The 14,782-nt window shown below is 36.7% G+C and overlaps 1 protein-coding gene across 39 annotated transcripts in view; it reads right to left on the bottom strand.

The window, feature by feature from the left end:
- Positions 1 to 14,782, bottom strand: part of BCAS3 (BCAS3 microtubule associated cell migration factor) — a 591,361-nt gene that overhangs the window by 327,293 nt on the left and 249,286 nt on the right. For 17 of the 39 annotated variants that reach the window (XM_086360509.1, XM_086360527.1, XM_086360524.1 and 14 more), the window contains one exon: positions 4,680 to 4,724. The exons of the other annotated variants lie outside the window; for them this stretch is intronic. In XM_086360509.1, the coding sequence (XP_086216635.1) occupies positions 4,680 to 4,724 (45 nt within the window). The remainder of the gene's footprint in view (positions 1 to 4,679; positions 4,725 to 14,782) is intronic. 39 annotated transcript variants of the gene reach the window in all.

The following is a 14,782-nucleotide window of genomic DNA, read 5'->3' as shown; positions in this document are numbered from 1 at the left end:
AAGGCAATGTACTGGGTACTCAGCATATTTGGTGAACATGGTCATAACAAGTTAGTCCTATCATCAGTCTACCTTTGGAATGATTATGGTATTTAAGCAAAATAGAAATTTTAAATATGTGCAGTATATGTGTACAAGATTTTCAGAAAAATAGAAAAGAGACATAATCTAAAGAAAATATTATTATTAATAAAGTATTTTCTATATGAAATGTCCAAAGGAAGAAAATTTAATATTGATTCAATTTCCCCTTTATCCTAAAATTTTAAAAGACCAAGACCAGGTGGAATATTGGGTGGAAGCAGAATTGAACTTTTCCCAATGACCCAGAATATTTCTATTGCAAAATTACCTTTTGTTGGCAGAAAGATAAAATATTGAAAAATGATACATATGTGAAAAGAATAAAAGAGAAAAGTGCTAGCCTTGTAACTCATGCTTATTTATAGATTGGTGTTCCAACCATTTTAGAAAAGCACTCCAATATTAGCCTTCTTTTCTTTCTTCTCAATATCTATCTCCCTTTATTCTATTATAAGACATTTGCAAGTTTAAAACAAATGCCTCTCACTGTTTAACTAATTTACTCAATTATGAGTTGATAGAAAAAAAATTATGTGTATACGAGGGTCCAGAAATTCAATTGTGTCATCATTACAAATGAATACAAAACATCCTGATAGAGCTGGTGGACTCCTATCCATTAACGACTCCTGCACTATACTCTCCTGTGCCATAAATAATTCCAAGGTCAAAAATTAAAAGAAAAATTTGCCTTCACTTGTGAGCAAAACATAATGGACTACAGAATGAATTCAACCTTCACCATATCAGAAAGCATCACATTTACAAAACTTATTAAGAGACAACATAATCAAAACTAATATAAATATATGATTAAAAAACAACAACAAATAAGGTGCTAAATTGAAACTGAGGATTTTAATATTTCGTCATTTCTTCTGGGAGACCTAACCATCTAACCATAGAATGAGAATCATTTTTAATGCCATCAGATGTTCTAGGGACATTAACATGATGACATCTTTAAAAATATTTACAAAGACTATTGAAGTTACCCATTGGCTCCTTCTGTATTATGTAATTCAGTCAGATAAACATATTAAATTTCTCTGCTTGTTTTTTTCTCCACACTCTAACCACAGACAGACCAAAAAAAAAAAAAAAGCAAGACTCTAATGATATAGGCTTTAAAATTATAGCAAAATTATGTGCATCTGGATAATTTTCTATGTTCTATAAAATAGGATATGAGTGGTGAATCTGTGGATGGCATGAAAAGCAACAATGAGGTCTGGGGCCTTGTTTAGGACACAAGCATGGAAAAGGGCTCAGCTGAGAGAGAAGCACCATTTCTTTCATTCCCTAAAACACAAGGGTACAGTCAATACTTTAGTTCAAATCTTAGACAATATTTATATAAGAATTACAAGTGGTGTTATACCTTGTGTTAAAGAGAAAAAGCTCTTCTTTATATTCCTCACTGTGATTAGCCTTTCAAAAGGAATTTAGAAGTTTCCCTCATTCTCAGCTTTATTTTCTAAAATAAAAACTAAGAAGGAAAATGAAAGTACTGTATTTTTTAAAAAGATACTAACCAGGTATCTAAAAGTATTCTATCACAAATTCTTTTTAAAGGTCTAAGAGATTTTCTTTGAACCCGGCAGATAAGATTCTCCTCTCCATATAAATCTTTTCTTCTGAAAATGAATTTATATTTTTTTCAATAGTGTCAGAATAACTAGATTAGTTTAAATTAACTATTTATAAACATATTGAAAACGTGGCACTAATTAAAACTTTTAATATAATTTGATACGTAAGTTTTAACTCTTTAAAATTACCCTTATATACTATAAAGATATATTCAAATGAACTACCTTTTATCTATACTGTTCTGCATATATTTTTTCTTTCACTAAGAAATTCAAAAACTAGGAAAGTTTACTAGATGCAGATTAGGAACTCCCTAACAACTTGTTACTTATTTGTAATATTGAAAGCAAAATTCATTTTTAAAATTTCACTGTATTTCTCTTAAATTTTCTGCATTTAAAAAGTGTATCATGTGTGTGATTCTTTTACATCATTTATACCATCATTTAAATTCCAAAATCCTAGAAAATACATAATCTTCAGAATGTATAAAATGGCTAAAGTGTTGAAGTTGGTCTGCATAGTTAACTTTCTAACAAGCTTATTCGGTTGTCAAAGGAAAAGAAATTATTATAAACTGACTCATCTGAAGCCACATGCATTTAACAATTAAAACAGTTTATCAAAGAATGGAGAAATGAGCAGAAATCATGATCGATCAAAAGCAAAATCTCAGCTAAATATAAATGTTTCAACTGAAAAATAATAAAAATTTGTATGAAATTTATATAACATTTTAAGAGGAACTATAAAAGTTTCATATTCTTCCAAAATACAAATCCTACCCTATACTGAAAGTCCTAAAAATGTGATGAAATAAAGAGATAATTTTATTTAACATAATATTTATTCTAAAACAGTACATAAAAACATTCTCAGGTTGAATGCTAAACAACATGGAAAAATAGTAAAAACTCTTAAAACAAAGAAGCTTTTTATAAACAACATGGAAGAAGTTGTCAAATTTATATTCATTTTGCTGCCTTAATTTGAGGTTTCATTAAGATCTTAATGGGAAAAACATGCACCACCAGTAAAGCGACGTATTTTAAAGGAGGATCTTTTAGGCTAGTACAAGTGACTAAAAACGAGTTTCTTGCTAGCTAACGATGGCATCAAACAAACCACAAAGCAGTCTTCTAAAAGACAGGCAATGATTTAAAAGTCTACTATATTTCATATATCCCTTTCTTTAATCTGGCTCTTTTAATCTTGTTTCAACCTCAAATCATTTCTGGTTGACAAGTGCTTTTGCTTAAATTTGAGGAGCACATAAGCTGTTGAAGGCATGGGCTTTTCTTATTTCACATACAACATTTGTCATTCCATCTTTACGTCTATGCTAAAACTTCAAACTTTATTAACATACTAAAACTCCTTTCTTTGTACTTAAAATGAGAAATTTATCCCGAGATGGAATTCAATTCTAAATTGAGTCTACAAAGAAATCTTGTCATATGTTGAATCTGGCATTTAAAACTCCACTGTTTGCTACAAGCTCCTCAGTAAGATCCAAGTATCTTATTTGTTTTTGGAAGAAAATCTAGTTAACACAAGAATGAAGATTGACTTTCAGGGAATTTTTACTCATGTATACCCTGAATTTGCTTATCACAGTTTCACAATCTGTGTACTAACTTTGATACCGCATTCTAAAGAGGAAATCTTTACAATGATTTATCACCCTACTCTAATGCAATAATGAACTTTTCAGATGTTCCTATTAGCGTATGAACACTGAAATTAGTTTGTGTCAAATTATTTAAGTTTCTTTTTGTCCAAGAGGAAAAAAGACTGTAAGACTTTTCCCTAGGACCATAAGACAGTATAAACAAGTCTCAGAAGCAGTTATGAGAATTGAACATACATGTATTCTGACTAAATTTATAAAATTGATGTAAATTAACCAAAATGTCTCTTGGGCTCACTCATTCCTAGAACCAAAACAAAACAACAAAACCATGATCTAACTTAAAAAAGTTTCTTCTCTAAAATGGAATTTCCCCCTTAAACCAGAAAATAAATCATAGCATGACAGGTAACATTTACTGAGCTCTTATTATGTGCCAGGCACTGTTCTAAGTAATTTATACGCTAGTTCATTTAATCCTCATAATGAACCGATAAGGTAGGTACTACTGGTAACTCTAACAGAGATAAGGAAACCAAGATATAGACTGGCTTTAGAAAAGTACCCAAGATCATACAGGTAGTAAGTGTGTGACCTGGAACGTAAGACCTAGACAGTCTGATTCTGGAACTCTGACTCTTAACTATCTTGTTAAACATATTACACCAAGCTCTAAACACATTCTATTGCACATCTTTGCATGAAAGTATGAAATATACTGTTTCTTTTCTATGATCATCATGCTAAGACTGACAAAGTTATATTTTATGCAGTCTTATATAAGAATGTAAACGAGTTATAGTGGGTAGGCGCTAATAACTCAAAATAATAAGTTATTTAGGAATTTAGGAGTGTGTACGTAAAACCCAAATTTCCCCATGTAGCTCCTTACCTACCTAAACTATTCAAAACAGAACTGACTCTTTTGCCTTTCGTACCAAATAAAATGCAGTAAAAATTTATAGGGTATTTTTAGTATAACTTAAATATATTTATATTTCAAAATAAATCATGTCTTCAGAAGTTCAGCATGTCATATAGGGAGTTTCTATCTTCTATCACTATAATACTAAAAGCTTTAAAAGTGGGTGTTGGCCATGTCTTATATACCAGCATTATTATGAGAGAATTCTTCTCCTTTCTTTTTTTAAAAATATTATTCTATGACTTTTTAATATGAATTTTCAAGAAATGAAGTGAAACCAAGAAAATGAATCTTTTCAGGCGTAAATACCAACATCTACCAATGACTCAGGAATTCGGTGCATCTATCTGTGATCAGGCCATGCAATTGAAAACAAAGTACAAAACAGAGTTACTTTCGGAGAGTACAGCAAATGAATTAGGCATGCGGGACCGAACTGAGACTCACCATGGAGCTTTTATGGAAAAACACCCCGCTCCAAACAGATAAGGCCTTCATGGAAAAGGGGGGAAAATGCACAAAAAATATTAGAGGAAAATTCATTTAATATTGACAAATACATGTTGATCACACTGTTAAAGAGTATGGATTAAATGGCTAAAAAAATTAGTAATCTTTTGCAATTCTGCTGTCAATACTAACAAGTCTGACATAACCATTGAACAGAAGGATGTGTGGTAACAAGTCCCTTCATTTTCATAAGGTTACAGATTTCAAAATGCTCTGTTTCTCCCCCTTTTCTGGAGCACCCCTGTAGGGTTCCTAAGGTAAAATAAAATTTACTTCAGAGGCCCTTTAAAACAAAGTACAAATTAAATGGAATAACTGGACGGAGAAAAGAGTGGAACCAGTAGCAACACATGTGTGGTTGCGCGACACGAAATGTTTAACGCTAGTGAAAGAGGACGCGATAAAAATTTGATAAGCGTTGCTGCCGTTCACCAGTTGTCTCAGAGCCACAGAAAGTACGTATTTTCTAAGCTGCTTAATTACAGTAAGTTGTACTGCATACTGCTGGTCAAAGGAACTAACGCTGAATACAAGTCTGTGGTAGGATTTACTTCCATTTTAGGGTCACATTCCAGGAAATCAGCATTTCTCTTAATAATGACAGAAGAGGTTAGCTTCCTCTATCTGGCCTATACCGGGCTAGGTTGGAATACAGGAAACTAAAGCCACAATTGCTTGTTTTAAATATAGCTGGGGATACAAAGGCAGACTTCCATGTTACACATATTTCTTCTTAATATTCTGTTCATAGCATTTAAGACATGCTATGCATACTTGCACAAAAAGAAGACTGACTTAATTATATCCAGAACAAAATACTGTTGTTGCATCTAACATTTGGAAGGAAGACATAACAAACTGAGAAAGAAAGAGCACTGCATAACTTGGTAATTCTCTCCTTCAACTTTGGTGCCAAGAACATTAAAACAGAAAACTCATGCTAATTAGCATCAATCTCCCAGCGAAGTGGACACACAACACTGAGTACAGTTCTGAGGACTGAAGTACAGAAGATATGAAAAAGACAACAAAAAAGCAAGAAACTATTAATATTAGAAGAAACTGTGAGTTGGAAGACAGAGATATTAGAAAACTTTAGAGATGATTCAAATGCAAAGCAAAGAAATCTCTCCCACAGTTAATGATAAGACCACAACCAGAGATATGATTTCACCACTCACAACTAAAACAATGCATTTCAAAATTGTTTTGACTGTGACCCACGGAAATATGCAGTTGGCCCTCCATATCCAGAAGGCCCATACTCACAACCAGCCATAGATCAAAAATATTCAGAAAAAAAAATTCCAGAAAGTTCCAAAAGGTAAAACTTGGTATGCACCAGCAACTATTTACAACTTAGAAAAGACTTAAAGTATATGCATAGATGTGTGTGCTGCTGCTGCTACTAAGTCGCTTCAGTCATGTCTGACTCTGTGCGATCCCATAGACGGCAGCCCACCAGGCTCCCCCATCCCTGGGATTCTCCAGGCAAGAACACTGGAATGGGTTTCCATTTCCTTCTCCAATGCATGAAAGTGGAAAGTGAAAGTGAAGGTGCTCAGTCGTGTCCGACTCTTTGCGACCCCATGGACTGCAGCCTACCAGGCTCCTCCGTCCATGGGATTTTCCAGGCAAGAGTACTGGAGTGGGGTGCCATTGCCTTCTCCTATAGATGTGTGTAGGTTATGCAAATACTAGGCCATTTCATATAAGGAACTTGACCATCCATAGATTTCAGTACGGGGTGGGAACCGATCCCCTTCGGATACCGAGGGATAAATGTACTAAAGTATAAGCTCATATGTACCTGAACACAACAAACTGAAATAATTTAATGAATGTGGGGGGTTGTGTTTGTGATCAATTTTACTTTTTCCATTTCAATGTTTTGTAGACATTAATGCTGGGATTTAGTTTCAGTGACGATTAATTCATATTATGACAAGGTAGGTAGGTCTGGGTGGGACCTTCAATTCTCTATTTCTAACAAGCTCCTAGATAATATAAGGTTGTTAAGTTTGAAGAACAAGGAGCAAGATGACATTTTATTATATTCTATTTCACTAATGAAAAAAAAGTTAGCCATGATTCCCCTGTCCATTGATTTCATGATTCACTGATTACATCAGAAACAAAATGTTAATGGGACTCATCTTGTATTTTGACCAACACCAATTTAAATAACTGTGACCATGTGAAGACACCAATCTCTCAGTGGCACTGTGATGCCATGAAATAACGATCAGAAAACGGAAGGTTCAAAACATTTCCACATGCCCACAAGTCAAAGTGAAAGTTGCTCAGTCATGTCCAACTCTGCCACCCCACGGACTATACAGTCCATGGAATTCTCCAGGCCAGAATACTGGAGTGGATAGCCTTTCCCTTCTCCAGGGGATCTTCCTAACTCAGAGGTCTTCCGAACCCAGGTCTGCTGCATTGCAGGCAGATTCTTTACCAGCTGAGCCACAAGGGAAGCCCAAGAATACCGGAGTGGGTAGCCCATCCCTCCTCCAGTGGATCTTCCCGATCCAGGAATTGAACCGGGGTCTCCTGCATTGCAGGTGGATTCTTTACCAACTGAGTGATGAGGGAAGCCCCTAAGATACTGCCTAAATAAGAAGTTATTGTTGACACATACTACCCAACTTCTTTTCATTTTCTTCGTTAGGCACACCCCTGAATTAATCAAACAGTCCAAACAATTCTGACAGAAGCCTTTGTGATCTGCAATGTCTGGGCATGAGTTGCTCTTTCCCATACATTGTATAGAAGCTGGATAAGTCTCCCATCTCATTCCAAATATCAGAATACAGGGTTCCCATTGGAACCTGGTTATCCATTTTAAATACAGCAGTGTATACAGGTCCACCCCAAACTCCCTAACTATGCCTGCTCAATGTTAAGAGGCAGCCTGGAAGGGAGGGGAGTTTGGGGGAAAATCGATACATGTATATGTATGGCTAAGTGCTTTTGCTGTCCACCTGAAACTATCACAACATTGTTAATCAGCTATACTCCAATATTGGAGAAGGCAATGGCACCCCACTTCAGTACTCTTGCCTGGAAAATCCCATGGACGGAGGAGCCTGGTAGGCTGCAGTCCATGGGGTCACTAAGAGTCGGACACGACTGAGCGACTTCACTTTCACTTTTCACTCTCATGCATTGGAGAAGGAAATGGCAACCCACTCCAGTGTTCTTGCCTGGAGAATCCCAGGGACGGGGGAGCCTGGTGGGCTGCCATCTCTGGGGTCGCACAGAGTCTGACACGACTGAAGCGACTTAGCAGCAGCAGCAGCATACTCCAATATAAAATAAAAAGTTAAAAAAAAAAAAACCAAACATCAGAAAAATGCTGATTCATTGCAAATAATTTGCAAGTTTTATCTTAGCCCTTTATGCCTTAAGTGGCTTCTCAGTGACCCCCAAAACCAAACAAACAAAAATGAAACAAAACTTTAAGTTTCTACAGTTCAAAAGACCAGCTTATTGTCCCACCTACAGAACCAGTAAATACCTTTTACCAAGTTTAAATTTCCTTATGTATAAAAAGTAACATATTAGCCGAACAAATTAAACACTTAAAAAAAAAAAAAAAAACTGCTAGATTCTCCTTCCCAGGCAATAGCAGCATGTTACCAGCAAGAGATTTCCACAACTTCACAATCCCCAAACGCACTGTTAACTCTCACTCTCTAGACACTGCAGTGAGCAGGCATGCAGTGAACAGCAGCATGGTCAAGCTTAAACACAACACGGCTCTCACTGTTCACAGTGTAATTCAGCTGGATGCATTAGAAGTCATCCTTCTTTGGCCAAAGAAGAATCTAGAGACTGGCCCAGCTCAAGGAGAAGACAGGGGAAGGGGGAAACAGGTGAGGCCTCCTTTCTGGCATGATCCCAGTCTATACTCACCCACTTCTTAGCTGCTCCTACAAACGGGATCTCCGCCACATACATGGAAAAGAAGACCCATAAACACCAAAGAATTAGAGTGACTGATGTGATCACTGACTTGGTATGGGGAGTGTCAGCTGTTCTTTTGAAATGTGCCCGCCTCATCTTTTCTCAGTAGTGAAAGAATGAAAATAAAAAGTCACAAAGGCCAAGTCCATGATCCAGCTGTCTTCACCTATGGCTTTCCCCTCCAAAATCCTGCAGCTGTAGTTTTACAAGGGGTGGTTTGAAGGAGGAAAACAGCACGTGAGGCAGAGTGTATGCTGAATTAAAATGGTCTGCATTAACAAATGCAACTCCAATTATCATATTCAGGTGTTAAGAATGTGTATCTTTCCAAACGCTAATAAGTTTCAGCAGGCTGAGCAATCCATATAAAACTCTCCACTTAGTCATGATTATGTCCTGCTGAAGCTGAATTCTGATTGGAAAACATCAGGGTTGGCCAAGAGACTACAAATCAGAAATACCAGTCCAGCATTAACTGACACTGACACTGGTTCTCAAAGTGTTTCTTCTGGAGATTCTCAGAAGACAAGAAAGAATTGTGCTATATATCAAACCACTGTGTGCCTGCGTGCTAAGTCACTTCAATTGTGTCCAATTCTTTTTGACCCTATGGACTGTAGCCCGCCAGGCTCCTCTGTCCATGGGAGTCTCCAGGCAAGAATACTGGAGTGGGTTGCTGTGCCCTCCTCCAGGGGATCTTCCCAACCCAGGGATCGAACCCATGTCTTTTATGTCCCCTGAACTGGCAAGTGGGTTTCTTTACCACTAGTGCTGCCTGGGAGGCCCCATATCAAATCATTAATACTATGCAACTCTTTAAACTCTGATTCATTTTTTTAAAGGCCACACAGTACCACATAAGCTTTGGTCTTCCTAGCTGAAAATAAGACTAATAAAAAGACTGTTCAAATGTTAAGAGGAAAATAAAATCAGATTTTATTTGAACATGGTAAAACCCTTTATAACCTGACTCTGCTGCTAAAAGGCAGTAATAATAATTAGATTTCACCATCTTCAGAGTTAAAGAATAGTTGGCATCTAAAAAACAGCAAAGAAAGGAGAGGGTGGGATGAATTGAGAGAGAAGCAGTGACATATTCACTACCATGTGTAAAAGAGACAGCTAGTGGGAACTTGCTATACAACACAGGGAGCTCAGCTTGGTGCTCTGTGCTCTGTGACAACCTAGACGGGTGGGATGGGGGGAGTGGAAGGGAGACTCAAGAGAGAGGGGAGATAGATAGATATATCTCCCCATATATATATGTATACTTATAGCTGATTGACACTGTTGTACAACAGAAACTAACACAACAATGTAAAGCAATTATTCTCCAATTAAAAACAAACAAAAAATTCTGAAAGTTCCACTTTCCAACTAATCATGTCCTATGAGAATTCAAGCACTGTCACTTAACAGACATAAGAATGAGCCCATATAAATATTAAACATACTGAACAGAGAAAGGGCTGTACAACACTATCTGTAAAATAGTAAAGAAAAGCCATATAGTCTTAACACCACATTCCAGGAACCCCAATGACTGTACTACACCCTACACCCCATCGTGTTAAACAGTAACTTTGATGGACTCACATTCCCCATGTGCATACAAGCAAGTTAGTCCTCATATCATTTTCAAGTATTACTCTAAATTTTTCATTAATTTAACTACTAAAGAGACCTATGGCACTACTGGCTCTCAAATTATTGTTCTGAAGGCAAATTCAAGCTGAAATATCCAGGTGAATTTTCTAATCTGAGATATATTCAACATGCAAATTTAAACTACAAGCTCAAGATTTTCATCAGAAAAAAACTCTCTTGTTCAATTTCCGCCAGATGTGGCAGAAGAGAGACTAGAATAGCACACACAGATTTCCAAATTTCCATAGAAAATAATGCTTGCTGACTTGTAATACATTATACAGGAGACGTAATCTCCTCCCTATTTCCACTCCCCAAAATTAACAGATTTATGGTAAAAGGGAACAAAGTATGGAATGGCTTAAGTACTCTACTGACTTAGTACAAAAACTGGAAACTCAAACTGTGCATGTATATTGCACATGTAGAAATATCCACCCTAATGAAAATATACATTGCTAGTTATTTTATATCTGGAATGAAACATTTATAGCTTAGTTATCAAGAAATAATACATAGATAAGACAGGACTAGGAAGTGGAGAATTACCATCTGGACTACAAGGAGATCAAACCAGTCAATCCTAAAGGAAATCAACCCTGAATGTTCATTGGAAGGACTGATACTGATGCTGAAGTTCCATTACTTTGGCCACCTGATGCAAAGAGCCAACTCATTGGAACACATCCTGATGCTGGGAAAAACTGAACGCAACAGGAGAAGAGGGCGCCAGAGAATCAGATGGTTAGACAGCATCACCAACTCAGTGGATAGAAGTTTGAGCAAACTCAAGGGAGATAGTCAAGGACAGGGGAGCCTGGCGTGTTGCAGTCCACTGGGTCACAGAGTTGACCATCACTCTTTTTGTGTGGGACACAACTTAGTGACTGAAAAACCACCACCACTGTAACTGGGCGGGGGGGTGGAGGGGTGTCTTTTTCCACATCTTTCCCATTTAATTCTTCAGACTTCACCTATAAGATTTGAGGCTTAGGTCAAAGTGTCTAAATAAGCCAAGGCAGACCAAAGTGAATTAGAAAGAGGAACAAACCTTCCTCAAGGACTATATACCAATGTCAGTTATTCACTTAGCAAACTCTGATGGCAGATTTGGTCTACAGATTTCAATTAGAGATAATCAAATAAATGCTATTAAATGCTTCCATTTCTAAAGAAGAACAATCATCTATGTTTCCTAAATGAAGCTCCTGTGAAGCACTGGCCTAGGGAACAGCAATGAATGAGGCTTAGAAAGTACTTAATAGAGCACCTGTTGGAAACTCATACACTGTAAGGCTGACAGGTTACAATCCATACATACAAATATACCTCGGATGACGAAATTACGTAGGCACACTGGAAATGGCAGAACCAAGATAAGAAGATGGAGCTTCAGACTCCTAAGATGATATTCTTTCACTATATTCCCTAGGCTACCTCTCCAGAGTCAGGCCCAAGGTTCCTAATACCTAGCTCAAACTGTTCACAAAAAAATGAATACATACAAACATGGTGGAGAGAGGAAGTAGCAGGAAGCTGCTCGATTTAAGAAAACCAGTGAAAGACAACAAATCGTATCAGGTTACTTCACTAAACATGTCAGCTAATGAAGGGCAAGAAGTAACTTCATTCCCAATTTCTATATTTTTTATTCCCATGAAATTACTAAGACCACTTAAAAAAAATGTACTTGTTTATTTATTTGGCTGTGCAGGGTCTAGTTGAGGCATCTGAGATCTTCGATCTTGGTTGCAGAACGCAGGATCTTTAGCTGGGGCTTGTGAACTCTTGGTTGCAGCATGTGGGATTTAGTTCCCTGACTAGGGATCCAACCCAGGCCCCTGCACTGGGAATGTGGAGTCTTAGCCACTGGACTACCAGGGAAATCTCTCTGACCACTTTTTGAAATGTCCTGTTCCCTGCTTGTGCCCACAAAATGATGTATGTGTCAATAATTTTAGATTTAATGTATGTAAAATTAAGCATACTGATGAAAAATTGTCTATTTAGTAAGTTTTTACATAGAAAGCATTTAAAAAAACCCTTCATCACGTATTTGATCCATTAATTCAGTCAAACATCTATGAGCTATTGCTTCATTCCTACTACAAAAAATTTACCCTCCAAAACAAGGAGCGATCCCTTGGCACCCACTTTCACTTTTAAAAGATGAGACCTATGCTGATTTACACATGATAAAAACAGGATGGAGGCCTTTCCAATCCTCTAGTCTTAGACTGGAAGAAATGGGTTTTGTTTGAATGAGCGGCTATTAAACCGAATAATTCCTAGCACATCTTTCGCCTTCATCAGCGTATACCGCAGTTGGGCTGAGCAACAGCTGTTGCCAAAATAGGCCTTATTTCCTCCCAGTGCTGCTTCAAGGTACAGAACATGAAGGTGTAAATACATCTGTCTTCTGCCATTTGCAGTTCTACTGGCCTTGCAAATGTCTTTGAGTAAGACAGATGGTCCCTGACACTGCACAGGCTTTCAGGGATGTATCTTTCTATAAATAAGGGGGCAGATGTGAAGCGTGGTAAGCACACGTCTATCCCCTGAAGGTTTGGGTTGAGGTTTCCATCTAAATTTGGTTATTTAAATATAGGATCCTAAGCAATCCTTGGAAATCTCTATGCTAGAATGTATTTTTTAATATTTATTTTATGCCATTATGGCAAATATCTAGGACATGGAATATACATTTGTAACTAGATATAATATTAGGTGTATTGGAACTTAATGCCTATAAATGAGTCAGCTCTGTGTTCTCTTTCTACATAATTAATGTCAAATATATCTATAAGCTTTATTTTTTAAATGCTAGAAAACGCATTTCATTGAAGCAAAGTTAGAGTAAATTAGGATTTCCACAATGACCTGGAAAATTAAAAGACTATTTGCTCATCACTCTGGTGACCTTAATGTGGTAATCAAAATCCTCAGGAAACACAATAAAACTTGATGGAAATAATGCAAGTGAGCTAACTGCAGCTTAAGAACTGCTGCTGCTGCTGCTGCTAAGTCGCTTCAGTCGTGTCTGACTCTGTGCGACCCCATAGACGGCAACCCACCAGGCTCCCCCGTCCCTGGGATTCTCCAGGCAAGAGTACTGGAGTGGGGTGCCACTGCCTTCTCTGGCTTAAGAACTGGTCAGAGTGAAAAAAAAAAAAAAAAAAATTAAATAAAAATGAAATTAATGTAAATCATAAAATCTAACGGGAGAAATCTAATGATTCAAACCATTAGATGTGCTTTGGGATGTGCTTCAAATCACCTTATGTCAAAAATGGAAATTCAAGGACTAGCTTACTCTCCCAAAACAAGTACTACTTTTGGTTAGTCAAAATACATGTATGTCAATGAAAATGCTAAGTGTTGAGACAGTAAAACCACAAACTACACTCTGAAAATTCTATGACCAAACAGTACTGTAAGAATTATACAGACAAGGACAGGGAAGCCTGGCATGCTGCAGTCCATGGGGTCGCAAAGAGTCGGACATGACTTAAAGACTGAACAACAAAGAATTATAAGTAATGTCACAATAGCAATTTCTGAATACAGTCAACAAACCCTTCAGAAAATGGTTTAAGAGTATTAGGTCTTATAATCTAGCAGTGACCTGCATAAGTTATGAATACTATCATCAAAGTGTTTTTTGTCATGGTAATCTGTGTTAGTAGGAAGAGGAAAAAAGAATAGTAGGAGGGGAGGGGAAAAAAAAGAGTGGATGGGGTAATTTATGGAGCACTAAAGCTCTGCCACAAGTAAAGAATTCATTATAGACAACAGGCATATGGAAGAAAAAACCTAATAAAATGAGTTTTTGGTGGATGTGTATGTATGTGAGTGCATGTGTATGGAGTGAGAAAAGATAAATAAGGCAAATTCATTAAACTGTTAACATTTGGAAAATCTGGGCATGCAGCAATTCCCTTTTTTATTAAAATAATTGATTTATCTTAATTGGAAGATACTTTCTTTACAATATTGTGGTGGTTTTTGCCATACATCAACATGAATCACCCTTGGTTGCATATGTGTCCCTCCAACCTGACTCTCCCTCCCACATCCCTCCCCAGGAATTCCTTTTACGGGTCTAATAACATTTTTTTCCCCAGTAAGTCTAAATGAATCTCTATCAAAATTTTGGAAATTAAAAGGCAAGTACTCATTATGGGACAAATATTAATTTTTCTCTCTAAACACTATAAGAAAGGACATGCTAAAAAGAATTTTAAAATTTGGCAAAAATAAAAGGGTTTAAGAACTGAGATAAAAGCCCAGCAAAAAATATGATACATGTACCTTAAACTAATATTAATTTCAAAGCACACAATTAAAATTCCTATCACTTAATTCATTAATAATTATTAAATTATCTAGGATACAAGGAACATAATACACATGCTCTAAAA

This window comes from Bos grunniens, chromosome 19 (assembly GCF_055505025.1).
Source record: "Bos grunniens cultivar Pamir isolate PY7600 chromosome 19, Bosgru_T2T1.0, whole genome shotgun sequence".
Classification (NCBI taxonomy): domain Eukaryota; kingdom Metazoa; phylum Chordata; class Mammalia; order Artiodactyla; family Bovidae; genus Bos; species Bos grunniens.
This window is presented reverse-complemented; position numbering and strand designations above follow the sequence as displayed.